The sequence below is a fragment of the Chelonia mydas genome, chromosome 7 (assembly GCF_015237465.2).
Source record: "Chelonia mydas isolate rCheMyd1 chromosome 7, rCheMyd1.pri.v2, whole genome shotgun sequence".
Taxonomy (NCBI): Eukaryota; Metazoa; Chordata; order Testudines; family Cheloniidae; genus Chelonia; species Chelonia mydas.
The window spans coordinates 88,750,007-88,776,480 of NC_057853.1; the positions used below are offsets into that span (position 1 = coordinate 88,750,007).

The 26,474-nt window shown below is 39.4% G+C and overlaps 1 protein-coding gene across 4 annotated transcripts in view; it reads left to right on the plus strand.

Annotated features, from left to right (window-relative positions):
• The window catches only part of MINPP1 (multiple inositol-polyphosphate phosphatase 1), a 41,751-nt gene extending 15,277 nt beyond the window's left edge, over positions 1–26,474 (plus strand). Inside the window, exons 4-6 of one of the 4 annotated variants that reach the window (XM_043550992.1) lie at positions 173–306; positions 7,614–7,751; positions 8,979–8,994. In XM_043550992.1, the coding sequence (XP_043406927.1) occupies positions 173–306; positions 7,614–7,751; position 8,979 (273 nt within the window). In that variant the 3' untranslated portion in view covers positions 8,980–8,994. Of the gene's footprint in view, positions 1–172; positions 307–7,613; positions 7,752–8,978; positions 8,995–20,451 lie in introns of those variants that run through there. The other 3 variants (XM_043550991.1, XM_027833711.3, XM_007071583.4) reach the window with 3 other exon arrangements.

A 26,474-nucleotide genomic window follows, 5' to 3' on the forward strand; every position in this document is an offset into this window, starting at 1 on the left:
GTGTTTTTAACTCAGGATGCAACAGGAGGCATGTCCAGTTTTTTTTTTTAAAGAAGACTGATCAAACTTGCCCATTTTCCTAAGAAAGCTGGCATTGCCATGCTATTTGTAGTAGTGTCTTCATCTAGACAAAAGTTGCGTTTTTGTAACACATTTTAAAATCTTATTCTAGGTACTAGAATACCTGAATGACCTAAAGCAGTACTGGAAGAGAGGATATGGGTATGATATCAACAGTCGTTCCAGCTGTATTTTATTTCAAGATATCTTCAAACACTTGGACAAAGCCATTGCAGAGAGTAAAAGGTAAAAAAGCATTTTTTTAAATTTAATTAAACTTGCTTTTAGCTTCAATTTTCTGCACTTTGGTCATGACTCGTACACAGCCCTAAAGGGGTAGATCTGAAGGAGATTAATGCTTAGAACTTGGATAATGGCTCAAGAATAAAATAATACTTGGGCTTGGTTAGGATCCTTTAAGGGACTGATTCTCACATATATAATAAGGCAATATTAATTCCTCATGCTGCATCCTGTTTAGCCGTATCAATATCTGTGAATGGAGTTTCATCCAAAAATATTGATAAGATCTGGAGGGGTTTTCTCCTTGTTTTATGACCTGCTCTCTCCTTCTGCACACACATAGCTCAATGGCTTTAACTCAAACTTCTTAAATTATTTATTTTTCTTAGCTGAGAGAAAGCTTTGCAAGTCATGGCCCACTGGGAAAACTTTTGAAGATGTTATGGTGTTTAGCACACTATTTTTTGTGTTTGTAATAATTTCATTGAAAAGGATAAAAGTACTTCTTCACATTATTTTATTTTTATTACCATAGCCCCTAGGAACCCTAATCATGGACCAACACCCATTTTGCTAGATGCTGTACAAATACAGAGCAAAAAGACTGTCCTTGCCTCAGGGAACTTAGTCTAAAGACGATCTCTGTTTGTTCTATTTTTTTTTTTTTAAGTTATTGAATCATTTAAGACTTACGTGATTAGCCAGCAGCCAAGTCTGAAAGAAATTAATCATTTTGATTTAGATAGTGTTAATGTTCTGTTCTAGCTCATTAAGAACATCATAATTTTAAGACATTTCAGGTTAAAATCATTAACAACAAGGACATTTGTTTTTTAAAAAGTTAAACTGAAAATTTAGAATTTAACTTATTACTTACCAGTAATATGTGCTTTTTAAACTCCTATCAGATTGGATACGAAAGGTAAGTTTGTTCAGGTATGCGTGTGTTTTCTTAGTTGTGTTTACTCTGATTCTCCTGCTACTGGACTGAAATGACTCTCTTTTTAATTTTTCTAGACCAGTGGTTTTCAACCTGTGGTCCACGGACCCCTGAGGATCTGCAGTCTATGTCTAAGATTTCCAAAGGGGTTCACACCTCTGTTTGAAATATTTTAGGGGTTGCCAAATGAAAAAAGATTGAAAACCACTGTTCTAGACCAATTCAGATACTTGAGTATAGTTCCTCCCTCCCTGGAGTCAGAGCATTGGAGCTTCTGAGGTTTAATTTCGCTGTTTTATATAAAGGGCGTATCATCTTAGACTTCTAGGTTTGTCACTAGCCGTTAGAATACAGACAAGGCTATCTGGCTCCAAAAGTAGTTTTCGAGCCAAGCCAAATAGATGCTTTGAATCATCTCTTGCAAACCACAGCTATCATCCCAATCCCACAGGATCTGGAGAGGGCAAGCCATGTACTCAGCATATTCAAAAGGCAGGCTTTCATCCAGGATTTGACGTGTAAATTTCTCTCTGAGCACCAAACTTTTTCATGAATCCCAAGTCAGTGGTCCATATGGTCAATATAGGAAAATGTCTGTCTGTCCTATGGATCTTCAGGATGCCTATCTGCAGATTCTTACTCTTCTACTACTTATTTCTATTGCTTCGCCAACCTGGGACAAAAATGTTAATACCAGGCCTTACAACTTGGTTTACCCTCAAATCCCAAACCTTTATTCAGGTTATGATACTCAGGAAAGGCAGTTTCATAAACTTTTCAAGCCTTATCTTGACTGGCCAGGTACATATTATTGTGAGCATACCATCTTCTGAAGTAACATGACCAATAAAGAGGAAAAAAAGCAATTTCATTTTAATCCAGAGTTTCTTACCTGTGTACACACTCCAAGCCAGGTTCTACAGCTGTGCATCTTCTGGGATGCCGTATGGAGTTACTGCAGATCCTTGGGTCTGCAATCACAAGCCTGGATGTTAATTTTTCCTAGGCACATTGGGCCTCTTAAACACCTTGACTATTGGAAAATGCAATCAAAGAACTAAGTTCCTGAGGATACCACCACAAATTGTAATCTCCTTCAAGAAGTTGCTCATCCCCAAAAGTTGCTCAAAGGGATGTCCTTGCATCCCCTTGACTGCCTGTAATCATGGATGTCAGCCTATACAAGTAGGGAGCTTTTGTGGGGAAAGGCTATTGGCAGTGATCATTCATGGGGAAAATTGTCCATCAGCCATCTGGAAGAGGGAGTGGTAAAGCTAGCTCTTGTAGTTGAGGTTTTTAGAATGAAGCATGTAGTTCAGTAGAACAAGACCACAGTTGTATACGTCCTCCAGCCAGAGAGTATGAACTAAGATGTCTATTTCAGTGGTCAGCTGCAATGTGTTGCATCAGAAATTCAAAAAAGCAGTTTGTGCTCAGTGGGGAGGAGGGCGGCCTCCACAGACGAGGTGCATCTGGCTATCTCTTTCTAAATAGATCTCTGTGACTAGACCTCTGTTTTATTTAGTGGTGGAAAAAGGAATTTGAAATTCCTTTAAAGGCTGTTCAGACAGTGCTTAGCTTTGTCTTAAGTAGAGAACACCCTTGTTAAAGATCTGCAAGGCAGCTGCTTTGGGTTAGATGCACATTATTGCAGAACGCAGTGGATGGGACGCTGTAATTGAGCAGAAGGCTGCTTCAGGAGCCTGTAAGGCAGTAAACCCAGCTTAAAACATTAGAATGGATTGAGGAGGTCTGGACGTAGTATACAATAATAAGGGGAAGAGAATTTTTTTTTTTTTCTTAAAGGTGTCATGAGTCTAAATACGCTTTTAGCCTAACTCAGGACCCCATGGGGTCACTCTAGCTTGTCCAGTGGTGATTGCAAGTTTTTCTTTGCTGCCCTACAGTAGACTTACTGCTTTAAAGTTCACATAGTTGGTTTCCATCTGCTAGCAGGAGAGAAAGTTTCCATACATTTGGATCTTTATTCAAAAACTCTGAGAACATAAATAGATGCCAACTGTATACATGAAAACTCTAATATTAAGGCGTATAAAACTGTTCAGCGCCAACATTTAAGTTTGTTAAACTACCTGATAACTAATTTATCAGTGGGGTTATTTAGGAATGATATGTAGTGCAGGATGTTTTATTCTACAGTAACATTTAACCTCCTCTGCAAGGAGGAACAGAAGTAAACTTTTATTACATAAGGAACTGCAATTGGTAAGATTAAATTGTTATTTTAAACATATCATGTACTTCATTATGCTTTAGAAAACATAATATGAAAATAGCAAGTGACATGGGAAACCACATTTTCTAGACCTTTTGGATTAATGAACCTTCTCTCTATTCGAAAAACTTTTAAGTGTTACAACCAGGGCTTAGTTGATCAGACTTATTGTTGGAGTTGGGAGTCAAGCCAAGAGTCCAAGCCAGACCAGGGATTAGGAACAAGACAGGAAGGCAAGAACCAGGAGCAAGGCAGGGAAATGGGAAGCAGGGACAGATCAGGAAAGCAAGGCTCAGGCATCAGGATAAGAAAGCCAGATCCTGTGGAGCTGCCAGATCCTATGTATCAGCTGGCTTGGAATTCGCTCTGTTGCCTGTAGAACTTCCTGTGTCATCTTGCAGTTTAAACAGTGTACCTAGCCCAGTCAGGGACTCTGGGGTTCTTCTAATCCAGGGATCTCGAACTCAAATCACCATGAGGGCCACATGAGGACTAGTACATTGGCCCGAGGGCCGCATCACTGACATCTTTTCATATAAAGATACAAAAGTCCCCAGCCCCGCCACCGCTCTACCCCTCCATGCCCCCATTCCAACCCCTTCCCCAAAGTCCTCACCCCAGCTCTGCCCCTTCCCTGCCCTCTTCCAACCCCAGGTGCTTCCTACTGCCAAACAGCTGTTTGGCTGCGCTTAGTGCTTTCCAGGAGGGAGGTGGGAGGAGCGGGGAGCCATACTTAGGGGGAGGAGGCAGAGAAGAAGCAGGGCAGGGGCAGGGATTTGGGGAAGGGGTTTTTTATAGCTTTGCAGGTATTAAAATAAAAACTAGATTAAAAACCCAAATTTATTGTCAGATTGCTATCACTGACTGTACCCAGTAAGTATTTACTACTAGTCCCTTAAAAAGAATTCAGAGAAAACCATAAAATGGTAAATGGAGGTGACAGAGGAGGGAGGAAAAATAGGTGAGAAATAGTCAAGCAATGTATTTAAAAAGGCCTAAAACATACTCATTCATTCTGAGACTTACAAAGATTCTTCATTTGTTAATATGTTTTAGATTATTCAGATTTGTAATCTGAATAATGTTCATCTAATTTATATCCTTTTTACACTTTACTCACTTTGGACATACTCTCTGGTTTCACTCTGGTTCTCATGCACTAGCAAAAACACAGCTGTATTTGGGTTTCAGACACAGGAGGGAACACTTAAACACTGAGAATTTTGTGAACTATATGACACTGTTTTTATCTGTACTTTTGTCTATGGATACTAGATGAACAGTGTGCCATCTGTACAGCAAATAGGTCAGAATGCATATGCCCAAGTCATGGTCCTTTTCTGTTTAGGTAATTAAACTATAAAACATTACAATGGAGTTTAAGTTTTGAATAAAAACAGCATGTAGTTCCATCACAGAGCAGAAGATGGCAGAATTAAAACAGTGAAGACTTGAATATAGTACTCTGAATTAGCTAATCTGTTCACTAAGTAATGCTTAGAAGTAGATAGATATCTATCTCCAACCACTATTGCATCTGAGCATTTCATAAATATTAACTGATCATCCTCACCCCTGTGACTCAGGGAAGTATTCATGATGCCTATTTTACAGATGAGGAGTTGAGATACAAAGAAGTGTCTTCCCCAAGGAGTGTAAGGAAAAGCTGAGGCTAGAACCCTATCTTTTGAGCCCCAGTCCAGAATTGTAACCACCAGACCAATTTTCCACTATAATTCTAGTAAAACGCTGTTAGTATGTGTATATAAACATTATATATGCATTCATTGCTCTCTACTCTTGGTAGAGCAACTTCAAAATGGTGAGCAAATGGCATATTGGGCAATAGTTATTCATTCATAAACGAATTATAGCATACCCTTTTGTGGGATGATACCTCACTTCAACATATGTCACAGCTAGGGAGTGGTGTGTGACTTCTATTGCAGTTTACCCTTTGCTTCCCTATCAGAAAGTAATTTTTCTGTGGAGAAGCAAAGAAGTCTGCAGGGGACATGAATTCTGTTCACGCACGGTGGCGCAGAAATATCCCAGGAGTACCATATCTACAAAATCCACCGCTGCCCCTGTAGCTGCTGGCTGGGACTTTCTGCCCTGACGACCCCATCAAATGGGGGTCATGCCCAACACTTTGGGAACTGCTGACTTAGTAAATGGTGGAACCATTTTTCTCAAACTGTAAATGACCAAATAGGATTAGAATGGATGCAACCTTAACCATAATGGGTGCAGCTGTTCCCATTTTGAAACAGCATGAGCAAAAAAGTCTAGTTTAAAAATTCTTTCTCTTTCTTAAATCTCAGCACAACTTAAAAGCAAAGTATTTTCATTTTCTTCTTTTTAATATGAGATGTAGTCGATCCCTTGAAAAGTCTTCCTGATAAAACTTGTGTTCTCTAGTCAATACATACATAATATTTTTAAACATGGCATCAAAATTCTACATCATTTTCGTTGTTGGGCTTTCTTATTTTTAACTGCTATGTACATAAGTCAGAATTCCAGTTAGTGTATTTAGTTTTCTCTGAACAGCTTGATTTTAATCTAGTGGCTTCAAAATATTTGCACAAGCTGAGGTAACAGATGTTAGCATGTATTCCTGTTCCAAAAGCTGCAGAAAACTTTGTTCCGTGAGCTCAGAAAAGATCTAGAACAAGGGGTATGTGTTTCTGTGTCAGTGTTTCTATTTAGTTTTGGTGGCACACAAGTGCTCTAATAATCTTGATGAACTGGTTCATAGTATATCTGAAAGTCCAGTGATTGTGTCATTTGCTAGTTGGGATAATGAGGCTTTTTCCCTTGGCCAGTGATATGGGGAGACCTATGGCCTGATACAAAGCCTGTTAAAGTCAATAGGAGGCCCTTTTTCTTAGGTAAATAGCACGTTTAAAACAGATACCGTATCAGGTGTACCCTGTTTAGAGCCACAGCCCTCCATTATTGAGTGACTGCTGCACATTGGAGGCTTTCAGACTTTGTCAAGGCTATCAAGCAGTTCTGGTTATTGCATTGCTTCACTAGTCACTTTAGAAAATCAAACCTCAGTCATTTTTCTACTTTTACATTTGCTTTTTGTGATACCCATACAATTAAAAATGACTTGTCCTCCTGCTTTGTTAAATATAAATTTTCAACCACATTTGAAATATCTTCTGGGATTCCACTGCTTTAATGACTGAAGCCACAGCTCTTGCGTCTATTTTAGAAAAAACATTCCTCATAGTATGTTTAATAACCTTGCATATTTTAGTCTGAGGTGGAATCTGGTTTCAGATGTTCATCCACATGTCGGGGATAGATTTGATTAAAATATTGTGTGACTAAATGTGTGAAGTGCTCTCTTCTTCAGTAGTTTGTTGGTATTTGGTGCTGGGCCACTGTACACTGTTAACTTCTGCTCAGAGTTACACCAGTTTCAGGAGCATGACTAACTAGCCCATGATGACTTTGTGAGCTACGCTTGGGATTAATCAAGTGCTCTAGGGTGGTGCCCAATTAGCTCATAGAGAAGCTGTGCCAGAAAGAGGTTGCTAGAACACTAAAGGAAAAGATGCTTAGGGAGGGGGAGGGGAAAAAAGGAGCTCTCCAGAGAAGATCTGCAACATACTAGAAGGAGTTCACAGCAGGTAGAGTAGGCTTCTGTCGGGGTGAATGAGAAACCCAAGAGAATGGTCAGGGTCCCTTGGCAAGGGAGACATTGACAGAGTTCCTCTCATGAGGCTCTGAGAAGAAAGCTGGTGTAGGCATCCAGACCAGAGTCCTATAGGTGGACTCTGGCTCCTGGGAAGGGGTTAAGAAGGAGCGAGATCTGGTGGAAGAAACCCACAGGGAGCAGAGTAGACTCCCATATGGGAAGCCCTGAGTTAAAGCCAACAGTGGATAGTAGAAACCCACAAGAAACAGGTTACGCTCCCATGGGAGAAGTCCTGGGATAGGACCTTTAACTGGGAAGACAGAGACCTCCACAGCAAACTGCCGGAGCTCCTGAGTAAGGCAGGAAGCGTGGAGAATCCTGCTGGAGAAGTAGTATCTAGTTTGGCTTGAAAGGGACCAAAGAAGAATTATTACTTTGGATTTGTTAGGGCTTTCTTTTGAACCTTTTTGTTCCCTCAGAAGGGGGGTTGGATTTTGTGACTTTGCCAGGGAACTGAGCCCTGGAACACCTCGTGAGAGGAAGACAGCTAAAAGGAGGTACCAGGGATTAGGACCCCTTACAGCATCACACCCTGACACAATGGGCCACTGTAGATGGTGAGTAAACCACCTTCCTAGACCTTTTTATTGAAAAAGCTAGCTGCTCCCATTTCTCTTGGGAGCTTTAAGGCACCCTAGAGAATGTTTGTTTCAACTTACTGAGTGATGAGAGTGAGTGGCGAAAGGTTGGGATATCTTACCTAACACAAAATAGGTTGAAGTCTTGTCTCAGAAAGCCTTTTAGTACTACATAAAAGATTAAAAATGTAGTATTGGAAAATCCTCAGAGACACTGAAAAAAAGAAAAGGAGTACTTGTGGCACCTTAGAGACTAACAAATTTATTTGAGCATAAGCTTTCGTGAGCTACAGCTCACTTCATTGGATGCATGCAGTGGAAAATACAGTGGGGAGATTTATATACACAGACAACATGAAACAATGGGTGTTACCATACACACTGTAACAAGAGTGATCCGGTAAGGTGAGCTATTACCAGCAGGAGAGTTGGGGGGGGACCTTTTGTAGTGATCATCAAGGTGGGCCATCTCCAGCAGTTGACAAGAACGTGTGAGGAACAGTGGGGGTGGGGTGGGGGGGAATAAACATGAGGAAATAGTTTTACTTTGTGTAATGACCCATCCACTCCCAGTCTTTATTCAAGCCTGAGTTAATTGTATCCAGTTTGCAAATTAATTCCAATTCAGCAGTCTCTGGTTGGAGTCTGTTTCTGAAGTTTTTTTTATTGAAGAATTGCCACTTTTAGGTCTGTAATCGAGTGACCAAAGAGATTGAAGTGTTCTCCGACTGGTTTTTGAATGTTATAATTCTTGATGTCTGATTTGTGTCCATTTATTCTTTTATGTAGAGAGTGTCCAGTTTGGTCAATGTCCATGGCAGAGGGGCTTTGCTGGCACATGATGGCATATATTACATTAGTAGATGCGGAGGTGAACGAGCCTCTGACAGTATGGCTGATGTGATTAGGCCCTATGATGGTGTCCCCTGAATAGATATGTGGACACAGTTGGCAATGGGCTTTGTTGCAAGGATAGGTTCCTGGGTTAGTGTTTTTCTTGTGCGGTGTGAGCTCTCCTTACCGGATTGCTCTTGTTACAGTGTGTATGGTAACACCCATTGTTTCATGTTGTCTGTGTATATAAATCTCCCCACTGTATTTTCCACTGCATATATCCAATGAAGTGAACTGTAGCTCACAAAAGCTTATGCTCAAATAAATTTGTTAGTCTCTATGGTGCCACAAGTCTTCCTTTTCTTTTTGCAGATACAGACTAACACGGCTGCTAGTCTGAAACTGAAAAAAAGGACATGCATCCAGGTCTCTGAGAAGCTGCTGGTTAAAATTCTAGGCAAGTTTAGATAAAAACTAGTGATCTATATTTGGTAAGTAAGTTAGCTTTGAAATAGTATTTTTCTTTCTGATAGGACACATTTCCTTTACTTGAAATATATTTGAATTAACTCTTTTTCTATCATTCATTTTTAAAACATCCTTAGGCCATAAAGTGGGTTAGATTTAAAAATAAATCTTATGTCTGCTGTGTAATTCAAGGACAGTAATTATTTCAATCTCTCCTTAATCTGTTGTGATTTCCGTGGGCTCAGGACAACTTATTCTTGAGCAGTAAGTCGTTTTGAACTTGGAACTGCAGAATTTTTCCTTTAGGTGTGAAACTCCAAAATTTCTTGTCTTGGTCTACTTTTGGGTATTCAGGAACTGACTATAACATCGCACTGCTTGATATGCACCTACTGTACTTTCGTAGTTACCATAAGGCCATTCTATTTGCCTTTTAAAATTAGCCCTCCCTTAATATTTGACAGACATGGATCCCAAAGTCTGGTTTTGAGAACTGGTTGGAGTATGTTTTCAATGAATACGGTTATTTTGCCATCTGTTATGAAATGAGGATAACTGAAGATGCAAGCCTAGAATATCTAGATTTAACGTTGGTTCTTCAGAGGAAACACAGAACGATGTTTAGACCACTACCCTGTTGTCCAAGTGCATAGTTAGAAGTACTCCTTTTCTTTTTACGAATACAGACTAACACGGCTGTTACTCTGAAACCAGTTAGAAGGTTGACTATCAAAAATGAGCAATCTCCTTTGCACAATAATTGCGCCAATATTTTTGACAAAACTTTTGTGTGCCAGTAATTAAATATGGATTCATAAACTCCATTGAAATTCTTCTTGGCATCACTCTATTTGAACAATAAAACCCCGCAGATTTTTATGCATTAATTGTAAGATAGCTTGTTTGGATTTAAAACTTACTCCAAGAGCAAGATACATAATTTCCGTGTGCTTCTGTGCTTTGCAGAAATGGCCATAATGTTCAGCTGTCTGTCTTTCTTTTTCTTTCTGTCTTTCTGTGTTAATGTTAAATGGCATGCATCTTTTGGATGCCATGATAAATAAACACAAGAGGTAGCAGTCTGGTATTCCGTTTTGTGAACAAGGTCAAAATTGAATATAATTAGATGTGCAAGATGTTACCGCTTCGGTTGATCTGTGGCTTCCTATCCCATGTCAGCTATTTCTTTAGGAATTATGGAGATAACTCATTTAATGTTTGCCAGTACACTTTGAAGAAAAGGCACTATTTCTTTGTCACGGAAGCAGTTGATAACTGGACTTAACAAACTTGCACAAATTAGAGGACAACTGAGCAGTGTGTTATATAACATTAAGAGCTTTATTTAAGGAAATGGTCATATGATCATTCTCATACAAAGGCTTATGGTTTCATACATAGAGGATTTTCATTTGATCCATTATATATAAACAATGAATATATGGTTTATAAGGAAAGATCTGTTTTTGAGTTTTCTTAAGTTATTGATGTTTTCGGGGAAGAAAACAGCTACAGGTGTCTCAAAGGTAAATTGATCTGTCCAGTAAGATGATGATTAAACATTCATAGAGTATAAAATATCAGCTTTAGTAAGAGAATACAATGGGCAGGTGTTGGGTTAGTTCTGTGCTGAGTAGTTTTTAATTCTGATTGCTCACACTTTTGTGTTAACTTGCAATTCTAAAGAAGCATATTTCTCAATGGCAGTTTATCAAGTGAAAGTCACTGTTAAGGGGGCCTCGTGACTTTCATGACAGTATGACTCCTAGTCCTGTAAGAGAACAATAGTTGGTTTATATAGAAAATAAATAAGGATTTTAAGATTTAAAATCTAAGCTCTCTGCAATGAACATTTGGTGTACTGTAGCCAACACTATAGGCCTCTTATGCTTTCTGCTTTCTAAAATGTCATTTGGAAGTTTCATATGCAATTAGGGAGAAATGCTAGTTGAAGTTGAGAATAAGTCACATTTGTTTCCTTCCCTATGTCACCCATACAACGATGCCAAAACTATACTCGTTATCTGAAATTTTGCTTGTGATTTTTATATCATAAAAGAATTTTTCTGGACATTTCAAGGCAAATTAGACAATGAGAAGATTTTTCACTACTGGAAGCTTTTTCTTCACAATTCTTGTGTCATAACTTCTTCGAGTGCTGATCTTTATGTGTATTCCACTGTGGGGATCCACGTGTCCAGAGTTGGAGAATTTTGCAATTAGTATCCGTTGACCCACGCCTGTGTCCTTGCCCTCCTCGTGCCTCCAGCTGAACAGATAAAGGGTGGGGTCAGCCAACTGCCTCTACAGTCCTGTCTGTACCAGGAATCTAAGTATGGCCCAAAGCAGATGAGGAGCAGTGTGGATAGTAGAATACAGAGAGAGACCACACATCTTGAACAACCGCCAGTTATTATAACATAAGTAACCTCCTCTTCTTTGAGTGCTGGTCCCTATGTGTATTCTACTGTGGGCAACTGACAAGTTGTGCTCAAGGAGGATGGCGCAAGGATGCAGGGAGCAGAGCTGTTTGAAGGACCACCATCCCAAAGGATGTGTCAGTTGCAGAGGTGGTAAGGTCTAGTAGACTGAGCATGGGACTGGATAGTAGCATTTTAACAGGAAACATATTTTTTAAATGTACAGCCTTATAAGAATAATGATTTTAAAAGTAGATGAGGGGATGCCTGGAAAACTTACAAATATACAAATGAGCCAATCCTGGTGATGAGTGTTCTTGAATAGTAGGAGAATCGGCCATGAAGCTTCCAAGGATAAGATTATTGCTTGCTACTACGTCACCACCTAGAGTAAAAGATTGAGCCCCATTCCCTGAGCGGCCTGCTTGGTTTATGATTTTGGGTGTGAGGAGAAGTGGGGAGGCATAGGCTCTGGGGTGATGCTGCATGAATTTGGTGGAAGGGGAGTGGCAGATACATAGTGGTCCTTCCCCTTTATCCCACAACACACTGGCCAGCTAAGCCAAGCTGGTGTAAGGAGGGAGTAGCCCATAAGGGTCTTCAGTAATTTATATCTTCTAGGATGATACAGTTATGTGCTGCCCCTTACATGGAGGTAAGGGGTAGGTCACAATCCAATCCCAGATCATGGGGAGTCAAGGAGAGCTAGTAAAGTACCAGAAAATGGAGAGAAACAAATGTTGTGATCTTGAAAAAGGAAAGGTGTCATCCTGACCTCTGTTGTCCAATGTGTGTGTGTGTGCGTCTATGGAATGGCATCTTCTTTATAATAATGGAATAAATATTCAGAGACAAACCTAAATCATCTTCAGGATAAAATCCTGAGCAATAAGCAATGTGGTTTTATAAAGAACAAATTTGGCTAGAAAAGCTTGATTTGGGGGCGTGCTATATTATTCAGGAATGGAATTACAAAATAAGTGTTTGAAAGGGACACAGGAAATATTGCCTGGCTGTAATTCAGTTGAATTTAGACTTACAAGTACTCTATGCTCCTGTTGGATCATATTAGAGAAGTTCTGTATTAAAATCACAAATGAGTTTGATTCCCCATAGTTTAAATTCCAGGGTATTACTAATGAAGAGGTCTCTTGGTTTTTGGTACTGTTTCTCTCCCTCTATGTGTGGAACTTGCAAGCTGCTAATTGTGTTAGTATATTCTAAGACAGAGTCTGTTCTCAAAGCAATTCACAGAGAGAGAGAGACTAAAAGCAATACTCTAACAACAGAACCAGCACCCAGAGACTCCCCGCCCTTTTGTTGTATTAGCAATTGTGATTAAAATAGAGATAGAGGATGTATGTGGATGGATGCTTGGTGTGGATAATAACTGAATGATCAGGGAGGTGCCGGCCTAAGAATCCAGTGTCCATCGGCTGAAGAAGGCGTCAAGTGGAAATAACCAGAGGACCCCCAGAGGGCAGACTGGAATCCACCCAACAGCCTCAAGAATGGGAGAACCAAAGAACAAGATAACATCTAGCAGCACGGAGCCGTCAGGAATGTGCTATCTGCTGATTGATTCAGCAACAGCATGATGAAGCAATTCCCATAGACTGGCATAGGAAGAAATTCCTATAAAAATAGACTCTAAAAAGTGAGAACTTTGGGGTCTGATTCTGCAAACCAACTTCCAGGAGCATCAGATGAGCATCTGACAAGGCCCTGCTCCCTCCTCATGTCCAGGCCACCTGGCCAGTGGCTTGGCATGAGCAACTCTAAGGCTGGTAACTATGATAACAACCTTGCAGAACCTGTGTGTGTGTGTGTTTGTATGAATGAATGTGTTAATAAATATGAGATTGAATGGAATGTTATAGCTGTAACTAACTGCTTACTATGATTCTTTCTGTATTCACAATAAATGTGGTATTTTGCCTTTTTCCCTTTCATAAGATCCTGCTGGTTTTTAATTTATTGGTATAACACTCCAAGATAAATTTTAAATAACTTTGTCTGTCAGTACTGTCCAGTGAATTGTAGGACGGTTAATATAGCTTATTTTGGAGAATGGAGTGTTCCCTTCAGATTTTGTTTGGGTATTGTATGTGTCCTGCTTTCTGTCCTAGGTGAGAGAGCCTGATATGTTGTATTGTTTTCTGGAGACCTTGGTATCAGAAACATATTGACAAACTGAATCAGAAAGATCAACAGAAATAAATAGAAGGCAATATTGCTGTGGGAGGAGGGGAAAGGAGCAAAATCCTTGTAGGTGGATGGGAAGGTAGAAGGGAGATGCAAAAAACTTAGTATTTAAAAGGTGAAACACAAAGAAGATAGGATTGTTCAGGGTAATACAGGGTATATTAAAAATAATTAAAATGGGACAGCTAAACTGAATGTCTTAACAAACTTCTGGTAGTAGAAACCCATTTTTTTGGCACATCTAAAACTCAACTAGATCTAGCACTAGGAAATGTATATTAGGGAATGATCCTGTGTTGGATGAGGATGGTTTAGATGATAGGCCTTTTCAGTCTCTCTTGTCTAAGATTTTGTTAGCTGAAGTATTGAAGATGATTACACATGGATAAGTCCCTTCTAAATTGTTTTGGGGTTGAATAAATTTAATGATTGTGCTCCACTATTTCTTTTTAGCCTTGTTTCTGGACGCTTTCATTTTAGTTCTGCAGTAAATCTGTATAGCTCAAACCTTGCAATGGGGCTTTGTGCTTGTGGACTTACACCAGTACAATGCCCCCATTAAAGTCACTGGGGCTGGGTAGAGGTACAGGGGTTCACCCACACAAAGCAGTTTGCAGCATCATGATCTTAGCTACTACAACAATATTTATAATTAACTGGACTTGATCTACACATGATCAGATGCAAATCATTGGATTTGTGAGGATGAAGAACACCATCCTGGTGCTTTATTTTGAGGAGTTTAGGAGTACATAGGCATGTTATTGGTAGTTTGCATGGTGGCGAATTTCCCATCCCTATGATGCTTTCAAATGCAATTATGTGTGAAGGTGTACACCATTATCTAACAATTATATAAATTGCACTTAGAAGAAGGGTGGTGATGGTCATAGATTCCCTTCTTAGGGAGATAAAGGCATCCATCTGCCAATCTGACCTCCCAGGATGTGTGGTTTCTGCCTGGAGGCCAAATCCAAGGCATCATGGAAAGGTTGCTGAGGCTCGTCTGGCTCTCTGACCACTACCCCATGTTACTCATCCCATGTGGGCATCAATGATACTGCCCGACTGATCAGACCATAGTGACTGCAAGGATCTGGGAGTGAGGGTTAAAGAATCAGGCACACAGGTAGTGGTATCATCAGTCCTTTCAACTGATGGTAAAGGCCCAGGTAAGGATGGACACATCCTGGAGGTCAATAGAAATCACTGCAGATGGTGTCAACAGGAGGACTTTGTCTTTCTTGACAATAAGGAGATGATCTGTGGAAGAGGACTACTGCACCTGACAAAGGGGGAGAGCTTATCCACAACTTCTAGGGAACAAAGTTTCAACCAGTGTGGTCGAAGACAGCATTTTTCCTGAGCTTCTGTCTATCTATGTAGCTGGAAGTGATTTTTGGCACTTAGGACATAATTTTCCCATTCAGCATGTGTGTACCTTACTGCTTATTAAAGGTAGTATTTAGAGTAGGAATTATTATCATTTTACAGGTGGAGAAACTTCTGCAGAGGTTAAACCCACGATCCCAGAAGTCAGCCAAGATTCCAGTTGGCTCATGATCTGAATTCTGTGCTCATGCTGCTAGACACTGTATAGAAAGAATTTTTAATAACATTTTTGGTTCTAGCTTTAATAAACTATTGATCATAAGATACATAGATATAGATTTGTATAGTTCTGAACCATGGTTAATTTGCTTAAACAAGGTTAATTTACATTTATAGTACATATATTTATACAGCCTCATATAAATAACTCTTTCAAGGAAATCAGCAGTGTCTTGTCATTTTGATGGCAGCTTTCATAGTGGTGAAATTGACTCCCTAATGGTCTACTTTCAAGTGAAGTATGTGTATAGATGCACATAACTATAGAAGAGTTATATAAATTAGCCCTATACAGCACTTGAGGTTGTAACTAAGCCCTGCTGTTACCATCTGAAGTAAGGGAATTCTCATACCTCAAAAGGGAACGAACTGGAGAAGTATCTTTTCTTTTTTAAATGACAAAGCAAAATAAGTAGCAAACTTTGGCATAAGTTGCTATGAATTCTTTGTTCCTTTTTTTTGGGAGGACTTGAATTAACTCACTGGTGCTGGACATTCTCCAATTTCATATCAGTGTGGACATCTTCCACTTACCTTCATGGCCCTTGGAAAAAGCTATAGTACCTTCTTTCACTTCTTGGGTTCACTTTTTTGTTTTTGTTTTTTACAGGAGTCTTTTTCTAGCATCCTCCTCTAGCTGCTGATCCTGTAATTCTGGGAGAGACTGGCAGATGCAATTGTAAATTGGATATTGCCAGTCTTCCTTCCATCTTTTTTTAGCCCCTTTTATGGTTGGTTCTTATTTTCCTACTCCTGAGATGGTGCATACTTTTTGGCTATCTAGTGTCTTCAGGAGTTTTACCTGTGCTCCTCATTATGACTATGCCTGGCCCCTTTGCAGATGTGCTGAGGTGGAAAAGTTCCACGTATCCTTTCTTGAAGTTCTTCCTATCTCTGGTCACAATCCAGCCTTCAGTTAGAAAATGTGAATGACGTCTCTGCATAATGAAAGTAGAGAGAGAATAAGGCAGTAGCATCTGCCAGAAAAACAAATGTTTCCTTGGTAGTAGCAGTTGTGAATGGCTGCAGTAAGCTAAACATAATTCCCCTTTTTTAGCATGATACACGAACACAGAATCTGATACTATGGATGTATATCGTTTTTTTCCCAGTGTGCAAAATAGATAATCCTGTGGTAGTTATACTGCACCAAAGAAGAAATATACCTTTTTTTAAAAACTATGAATTTGTTTGCTCTGGTGTGATTTGAAGTTCACACTTAAAAGTTTCAGAGTAGGAGCCGTGTTAGTCTGTATTCGGAAAAAGAAAAGGAGTACTTGTGGCACCTTAGAGACTAACAAATTTACTTGAGCATAAGCTTTCGTGAGCTACAGCTCACTTCATCGGATGCACAAATTCTGTAGCTCACGAAAGCTTATGCTCAGATAAATTTGTTAGTCTCTAAGGTGCCACAAGTACTCCTTTTTCGTTTTACTTAAAAGTTGTAACCTCAAAAAACACACTTGAATTTTATTGCAGTTTGATGTTATTTATTAACATGAAGTACTAATAAATTGTGCAATTAACATAATTTATACCTTAGCACTAATTTGCCCTTATCTTTTGTATGTTTGTCATAGCAGTTAGAGGTTCTGAATGGCTTACTGTACCAGAACTGCTGTTTTGAAACCTTAAAGCTTGCCAGCTTCAAGATGATTGCAACTTGCGGGCTTTATTAAGTCATCCTAGGTGCTATCCCTTGGATTCACTCTAAAACATGAGGTGATTTAAAATGGCGCTGTCATATAAAATGCTGAGCTGACTTAAGTATTTATCCAGGGCATTTGAAGAGGAACAGTATCTTAAATACAAGTTGTATTACTTTGCTAAACAATCTTTGCTTTTTTCCCTAAAATAAGCAAATGGCCAAAAACAAGAGACCCTGGTCGCAGCTCCCCTAGATTACCTTAGTTACACGGTGTAATGAAGAACCAAGCATTGTCATTCTAATAATTCACATTCATCAGAACAAAATACAGTGAAAACTATATTGGCTATCCAAAAACATTGTCTTATTTACGCATCATGTTTTCGATTGTTTAGGCTTAATAGCAATGTGTTAGAGTTTTGGCAAACTTTTCAACACACAAGTCTCATGATGGAGAGCAATTTTGGTGTTATATTTTGAAACAGATGAAAATAGGTGCCTTCTCTGTCCCCACCCCATAATCTCCCAAATCAGTCCTTGTAAGGAAACTCCACTTACATAAGACTCCATAAAGCTTACTTTATAGCGGTTTCCTGCTTATCTGCCTCTTTCCAGGGTTTCTGCTGGGGGAGGAAGCAATGAGATCCCAAAATTTGTCTTAAAGTTCATATCCAAGTTCTTAGCTTGTGATTAGACATGTTAGTTAACTTTGAGAGGGAAGAGGTTGAACCTGACAGTTTGCTTGGACGATCTGAGATAAATCTTCATATATCATATGGATGCACACAGTTCAACTCTTCTTGACCTGTTTCAACATAGTTATAGTGCACTGCAATAAATCATAGATATGTAGGGCTACAAGGGACCTCAAGAAGTCATATGGTGATCCACTGATACTGAGACAGGATTAAGTATACCTAGACCATTGCTGATAGGTGTTTGTCTAACCTGGTCTTAAAAGCCTCCACTGATGGGAATTCTAAAACCTCCCTAAGTAATCTTTTCCAGTGTTTCTGTACCCTTTTAATTGATAAGCTTTTCCTAATATCTAACATGATTCCCCCTTGCTGAAAACTAAGTCAATTACTAGTTGTCCTACCCTCCGTGGACACAGAGAACAATTGATCATCATCCTCTTTATAATAACCTTTTACATATTTGAAGACAGGTATATCTCCCCCCCCCCCCCCCCCCCCCCGAGTCATATTCAATTTGTGATCCACTATAACCCCAGATCCTTTTCTGCAATACAGTTGCCTGGCCAGTTTTTCTCTGTTTTGTATTTGTGCATTGGATTTTTCCTTCCTAAGTATAGTACTTTGCACTTGTCTTTATTGAATTTCGTTTTGTTGATTTTAGACCAATTTTCAAAGGTCATTTTGAATTTGTGCTTACATCCCCTCCTAGCTAGGTGTTACCTGCAGATTTTATAAGCATACTCTCTGCTTTTTCATCCAAGTCATTAATGAAAATATTGAATAGTAGTGGGCCCACCCTCTGAGGCCCCACTAGTAATGTCGTCCTAGCATGTCATTGAACCACTGATAACTACTTTTTAAGAACTGTCTTTCAACCAGTTATGCACCCACCTTATGGTAATTTAATTTAGACCGTATTTCCCTAGTTTGCTTCAGAGAATGTCATGTAGGATTATGTCAGAAGCCTTACTAAAATCAAGATTTATCACGTCTACTGCTTCCTCCTTAGCCATTGGGCTGGTTACCCTATCAAAGAAGGAAACTAGGTTGCTTTGACATACATACTCATATTGGCTAGTACTTATCACCTTATCCACTAGGTTTGAACAAATTGATGGTTTAATAATTTGTATCAGTATCTTTCTGGGTATCAAAGTTAGACCAGCTGGCCTATAATTCCCTAGGTCCTCTCTGTTCCCCTTTGTAAAGATGGGTTCTGTTTGCCCTTCACTAGTACTCTAAGACCTCCATGAGTTTTCAAACATAATCACTAAAGATTCAGCGATTACTTTGGCTAGTTCCTTAAGTACTGGAGGGTGTACTTCATCTGTCCCTGCAAACTTGAATACATCTAATTTATCCAAATACTCTTTAACCTGTTTTGACCCAAGATTGTTTTCCTTTGTCAATATTAAATGTGTTTCACATGAGGTCATAATTAACCTTTTTAGTGAAGAATGAAGTGAAATAGGCATTAAACACTTCAGTTTCTCTGTCCTCTGTTGTTTGCTTTCCTTTCCCGTTAGGTGATGGACTTACAACTAGCCAGGAACATAAAGGATAAAAAGTAATTCAGTTACAGTTTTGCCTTTCTGATTTTGTCCCTACATGTTCGTACTATTATTTTGTACTTTCCCTTGTATATTCTTGTCCTTGTTTCCAGTTTGTACAATTGCTTTGACTTTCAAGTTATTAAAAAGCACCTGATGTAGTCATTGTTCTTAGTGATGTTCTTATCTGTCCTCCACCTTGGGATAATTTGCTGTTGTGCATTTATTATTGTGTCTCTCTTAGAAACTGCCATCTCTCCTGGATTCCTTTTCCCATAGATTTCTGTCCCATGTGACCATGCCTACCATTTCTCTGATTTTCATCATCAGATATTTTTATTCTGCTGCTCTCACTCTTTCCTCAGAATCACAAACTCTTTTTTTGTGTGTGTGTGGTCACCTTCACACAAGTTGCCTTCCACCTTCAGATTCTCAACCAGTTCCCCCATTTGTCAGAATAAAATCTAAAATAACCAGCCCCTATTTACTCCCTCTACCTTCTGAAACAAAAATGCTGTCCGCAGTACATTCTAAAAACTTGGTGGACAATCTGTGTCCTGCCATATATTTTTTGAACAAATATTTGGGCAGCTAACGTCTTCCATTATCACTAGGTCCTGTGCTTTGGATACTTCTGTGGTTTAGTCTAAAAATGCTTGATACACTTCTTCTTCCTGATTTGGTGGCCTTATAGTAGATCCCTGCCATGACATTGTCCCTGTTTTTTTTCCTTTTATCTTCACCAAGAGTCTTTCAACAGGTTTGCTTTTCACCAGATATCAGAGCAAGTGTCTTAGTATATAATGGAACCTTCATCTGTTTTTTTCCGTGCTTGTCCTTTCTGAACAGGCTTTGCCTGTCTATACTAATATTTCAGTCATCTGATTATTTCAGTAATGCCAAGTAAGTCGTCATTTTGTTGGGGTACTAGAACTTCTGGTTACTACTTAGCAATTAATTGATAGTAATAGTACTTAATAGGTAAAATACAGCTGCTAACATTTTTTAAAAGTACAATTACATTTTTGATTGTTAAAAATACATTTTAAAATGTTTTGGTTTTTTTAAAATAAAAGGTTTCAGATAGTTGGACACCTCTGTTTCCAAATGGGTTTTTAGTAAACGTCAGTGTAAAACAAATGTTTAAAATAATCTACACTTTTTGCTAACAACTGAACAGTACACTAGTATTTGCTTTTAACACAGATGACTATCTTGCTTATGCTTCACTTTTATGTTTTCTAGTTCCATGCCCATTTCTTCACCTGTAATCCTGCAATTTGGACATGCAGAGACCCTTCAGCCACTGCTTGCTCTAATGGGTTTCTTCAAGGATGAGGAGCCCCTTGCCGCTAACAATTACGAAAAACAAATGCATCGGAAGTTTCGTAGTGGTCGCATTGTGCCTTATGCCTCAAACCTGATATTTGTGCTTTATCACTGTGACCAAGCTAAGACCCCTGAGGAGGAGTACCAAGTACAGATACTATTGAATGAAAAGCTGCTGCCATTTCCTCACTCGGAGGAAACTGTCTCTCTGTACACAGATCTGAAGAACCATTATAAGGACATCCTTCAAAACTGCCACTTCAGTGAGGAATGCAAATTATCAAAAACTAATGATACTTCCACTGATGAACTTTGAGGGAGCAGAACAGAGCAAATATCATGGAAATTGATTTCTGGTATGCAGTTTGGTGTGTGTGGTGAACAAGTGTTTCTCATCAGTGTTGGTTTTTTATTTCCTGCTCATATATTCACATTCTTCTCTTACATCTTTAAACTGATGATAAATGCTTATTCCTATGTCTTAATTCAGGGATTTCTTAAAATTCTAAGTATATATTGTCCCTATTGCTTGAGCACAATTTTGAAAATAATTTCTTTAATTAACCTGGCTGTTGGGATAAGCATTTGTTACAAATATGAAGATGCAAGGTAAAGTATATTTATACATTTATATGCATTACTATATAATTTATTTATATTATTCCTGTTTTCTAAGCTTGCACAGTAGATAGGTTTAGTGGACCAGGAGACTTTAGCTTACCAGAATGGCACTTAATGGGACTGATGGCATTTCCCTCTCATCTGACTCCCTCGTTCTGTCGGTCCTTCTGTTTCTTAGTGTTTCTCTGATGTCTCAGGCATAAAATGATCCTCTCCTATTTGCTTATTTTGCAGCTAGATGTTTGCGCCCTTTCGTTCTTGAACCCTGAAAGGGCAGCCAAGTGCTTTCTCCCCAACCACTGTCTAGGCAGGAGTCAGCCATGATTCTAATTCCCGCACTCTTCTGAGCATAGCAGCTTCCTTGGATAGTGCCGCCAGGGGTATTATCCATCCAAAAAGACGCAGGGAGTTGAATTTCCATGGCATAAAGCCTTCTTCAGCCTACCTGCCAGAGCTAATTGGTCACTGAGGGAGGCGTGTCCTGAATTTTCTGAAGCCGTGCAGTGGCTGTTGCTCTAGAAGATGTACCAATCCTCTGCCAGTCTTATAGGTCTCCTTCAATGTCATACTGTTCTTGTTTAACAGTTCAGGGTAAGGCATACGAATATTGCATGTTTGGCCCCATTCAGACTGGATTTCCTTATCCTCTGACAAGTGGTAGTGATAGTAAAGTCTAACAACTGTCAGGCAGAGATTTTTTTATTATTGTTCTGGAACCAAATGCTATCGTTATATTAGCCACCTTGGGCTTTTTTGGGTACGTCTACTCTGCAACTGGGAGTGTCCTTCCCAGCTTGGGTCAAAAGACATGCACTAGTTCCGCTTGAGCTAGCTTGCTAAACAGCAATGTAGCCAAGAGTAGCATGGGTGGCCGCTCGAGCTAACCACGTGAGTACTAACCCACTGGACACCCTGGGTTCATACACGTTTGGCTAGCCCAAGCTACTACCTGTGCTGCCTCCAGCTACACTGATGGTTTTTGCATGCAGCTCGAGCAGGGCTAACGTGTGTGTGTCTGCCTGAGCTGGGAAGCACACTCCCAAGTGCAGTGGAGATGTACCCCCGTCTATGTGCCAGCCAATCCTTGAAACAGGACTGTTTATTCTAAAAGAATGGACTACTTGTTCCCTGAGTACAGTATTGCTAATTTTTAAAGGAGTTGCACCTGTATTAAAGTAGGATTAATTGCCACTGAAAAATGTAAGATACTGAAAAGAAAATTTTAATATAAAAAATGCAGATAGTTACAAAGAATAAGTGTCTGAAATAGAATACAGATACGGAAAACAGTCAAATAGAATCCATTATCATGATTGTCTCATTAGGCAGATCAGATTGAGAAATGTCAAGACCCTGAGAAACGTCAAGACCCATAGAAACCAATGAAACTCAAGCAGTTGCAAAATTATAAGGAGTAAGATTCTAAGTGCCTAAATCCCACTGAGTTTCACTTAGGTGCTATTGAAAATTTTACTCATGTATTCTATTGTTCCCAAGTCATATTGGTTAATTGAATGAGTAGGGTCAAATCAGATGATAAAATAACTTTTTGGAATATAAAATTTGAACTCAAAATAATTTTGAAATAATTTGATTTTTAATACGTTTCTAATGGAACCATACCTATATTTTTATAGTTTCAATCTGTTTTACAAGGCTTAGCATTATGCTGGGCAGTACAATGCTGTATTATAAATATTACAATTTCAATGAAGGGATAATGGTTTGTCACTGAATGGAATTACTAAAACGTTGGGAATTTCTAAACATTTGGAAACATTCTTAGTGAAATATTAGTACCTTAGTAAAGCTAAATCACTGCAGTTATCTTTTAAGTGAATCAAGTACTGATAGGATGGATAAGGAGCGTCATTCATCCTGAAGCAAATGTGGCAAAGAAATGAACTGTCAGTATTTGTATGATCTTTTCTGTTTTATCTCCATCTTCATATCAGCTTTTTCTCTTGCTTGATCCTATCTTGAAGCTATAGTAGTATATGACTTCAGTTTATTGTCATAATAAGCATTTTCATAATATTCATTTTTATGGGCTTCACTGCAGGAGCAAGTGGGGAGAAAAGCTATGAAGAATTAAACTTTTTCTAAACACACTTAGCTTAAATACAAAGTAAACATAAGGAATCGTGAAAAGCCCCCCTGAAACAAATAAACTTCTGTTTCCAGGAATGAGTCACCTTGTTTTAATGAGACTATGTTCTGGTTTTGAACCTTATGGGATGAAATGTTTTCCCCATTGAAGTTGGAAGTTTTTTTCCACTTCTAGGAGCCAGGTTTTCACCTATGAAGTTTATTAAAAGGGATCAGATGACAAAACTGGAGTATATAGACAAATTGGACATAAGCCTCCTATAACTAAAGCAGCTGCCTTTTTCATTCACTTAAATTTGCTCCAAGATGGAGGTACTACTGAGTAGTCCCATCCACTGTAGTGCATGGAGGCTTTTTGGGGGGGACGGGGCGGGGGGGAGGAATGTGTAAAGGGAAGCAGAGGTGGGTTCTGTTTTTCAGTGGAGGACAATTCAGTGGTGTCTGCCAGTCAATCAATGTGCTTGGTGGAAAATCAATTTGAATAATTGAAATTGTGCTATTTTGGTACTGCTGTATTATGTGTAAGGTGTTTTGGAAAACTGAAGCTTGATTTACTCGTTTGGCATAATCAAATGTTTGTTTTTGGAGCTGGTTATTTCAGACAGTGGCTTTAATTTTGCAGAATTCTAATAAAAGGTTACAGATGCAAATACATATTTTGAAAATGTACTACATGAATGTTGTAACTGCTCCTTAAACTTTTAACTTGGGGTGGGTGATTTTAGTGTACCTGGTAAATTTAAAATAAACTTGCTGTGTAGTAAATAAAAAAGGAAACTAAGAAAGATGGTAAGTGTGCTCTATTACAGAGTTGGGTGCTAGTCCTGCTATCAGCAATGCACAGATAGACTGCTGTGTCTTGTGGTCAATTGCATGATTGGAACCTTAATGCCGCTGTATTCACTATGACTTGAATAATCTTTTTCCTTTGGCAAGCTTTCTAAGTTATGCATTTGAGACCTTACTTGTGCTGATGCAAGGTACTCCTTGTTTCTGGAGAGGTATGAGTAAACTAATTTGTTACTTTTTTAATAGTAAAATCTTAGCAAAGTAACACTGTAGGTATGTTTTACTTATCAGTTGAAGCCTTAATTTGCAATCGTTCTGCAATCAAAAACACTCTGACTACAACATTGGATCTCTTATATTTAATGCTACTATTGAATACTTGAAATAGTCTTTACTAAGAATTGTTTGAAGCTAGAGCAATCTTTCTGGCATCTTTTAGCTGACCACCTCTTAATTTTTCATACTAAACAGCGAATCTCAACGCTGTAATTCTGGCTAGCATAAAGTTGTCCAGTATTTTTTACTATACGTAGTATGTATTTGCAGTGGTACTGTAGGTGCTTGGATGAAAATAATTGGCTTTGGCCAAACTTTTTAGTACTGTGAAGTATGAAAAGTCTCACCCTATTTGGTGTAAAGAGATATCTAATCTCAGTAGCTCTGTCAGCAACAATAACTACACAATTGCAAATACTGCAATTTCTTGCAAATACAGTTAGTAACTACTTTATTTGAAATTTTATATTAGCATAATCGTATTGATGTACCTTTCTCTGGTTAATGTAAACCTTGAAGTGGGGGTTGATGTACATTACGTACATATTAACCAATAACTTTATTTTTCAATTTGTATTTTGGAGTGCATTGTATTTACTGATCTTTGTGGGAGGTCTTATTTGAAAGGATAATAGTATGCCAAATTAAACTTCTAACAGACTATATTAATATTTCTGATACACAACTTAAAGGAGTGAAATGCAATTTAAAGAATTAGAATAACTATCATGACTAGGGCCTTACCAAATTCAGTCCATTCTGGTCAATTTCACAGGCATAGGATTTGAAAATTAGTCAATTCCATGTTTTCAGAAGTTTCCATCTGAAATTTCATGGTGTTGTAACTGTGGGGGTCGTGATCCAAAGGGAAGGTTGTGGAGGGGTCGCAAAGCTCTTGTAGTGGGGTCATGGGATTGCCACTCTCACTTCTGGGCTCTGAAGGCAGCACCCCCGGAGCTAGAGGTGGAGATGGGTCTGACCTAGAGGTGCTACTGGGAGTGCCCCAGCCGGGGGCTCCTAGCTGCTAGTTCTGGCCAGGTTGGGGAGGGACAGGACGAGCTCTTCCCCTGCACAGCCACTCTCAGGGCAGATCAGACCTGCTTCCAGGTATCTCCTGTGGCTGCGGGAAGCTCTGGGACTGGGCAGCAGCCCTGGAGCTTCCTGTAGCCACAGGAGGTTGCTGGAGGTTCAGGTGGGTACCTCCCCTGGCTACAGGGTGCTCCCAGCAGCACAGGGTAAGTACCCGGAGGTGGATCTGATCTCCCCCGCGAGTGCGGCCCTGCAGGGGAAGAGCAAGTCCTGTCCCTCCCCAGCCCAGCCAGAACTAGTAGCTAGAAGCCCCTGGCTGGAGTGCTCTCAGCAGCACAGGGGAGATCAGCCTCATCTCTATCAACTTCCTACCACTGCAGGACGCTCCAGGGCTGCTGCCCAGTCCTGGAGCTTCCTGCAGCTGGGGTAGGTACCCAGAGGTGGGTCTGATTTCCCCCCCACTCCACCCCCCCATTTTCCCCCAAGTGGCTGTGCAGGGGAAGAGCAAGTCCTGTTCCTCCCCAGCCCAGCCAAGACTAGCAGCTGGAGCCGAAGGCCTGGTAGGTTCCCCAGCCGTTCCCTTCCCCTTCAATAACTAGATTTCACAGGGGAGGTCTGATTGCATGGTCCATGACACGTTTTTCACAGCCATGTATTTAGTAGGGCCCTAATCATGACTGAAGCCAGTCTTTTTTAAAATAATTACAATAATATCTTAAGGAAAAAATGATTTCTTGCTCTTGTCTTTTGTACCCCAGAAATTTGACCCTTAAACATCTGTGTTTGTATAGCACCTAACACAGTGGAGTCCTGCTCTGTGACTAAGACTTCTAGGAACTATGGAAATATAAATAATATTGTAAGAAATATTTTTCTTCAGTAAACTTAAACCCTGAACATGTGTATCTTCTCGCTGTAAATAAACATGCCATTTCTATTCCATTAAAGTTTAATTTCCTTGTATTTTCATCAGTGTAGCAGCTCTTGAACATCAACTCAATGATGATTATATAGCAACATTCAATAAGTTCCTATTTTTATTTTCTGTGTAAAATACTGTTTTTGCCTTCATGTGATTTTTCATCTGTATTAAACTGCAATTGCTGAGAATTTTA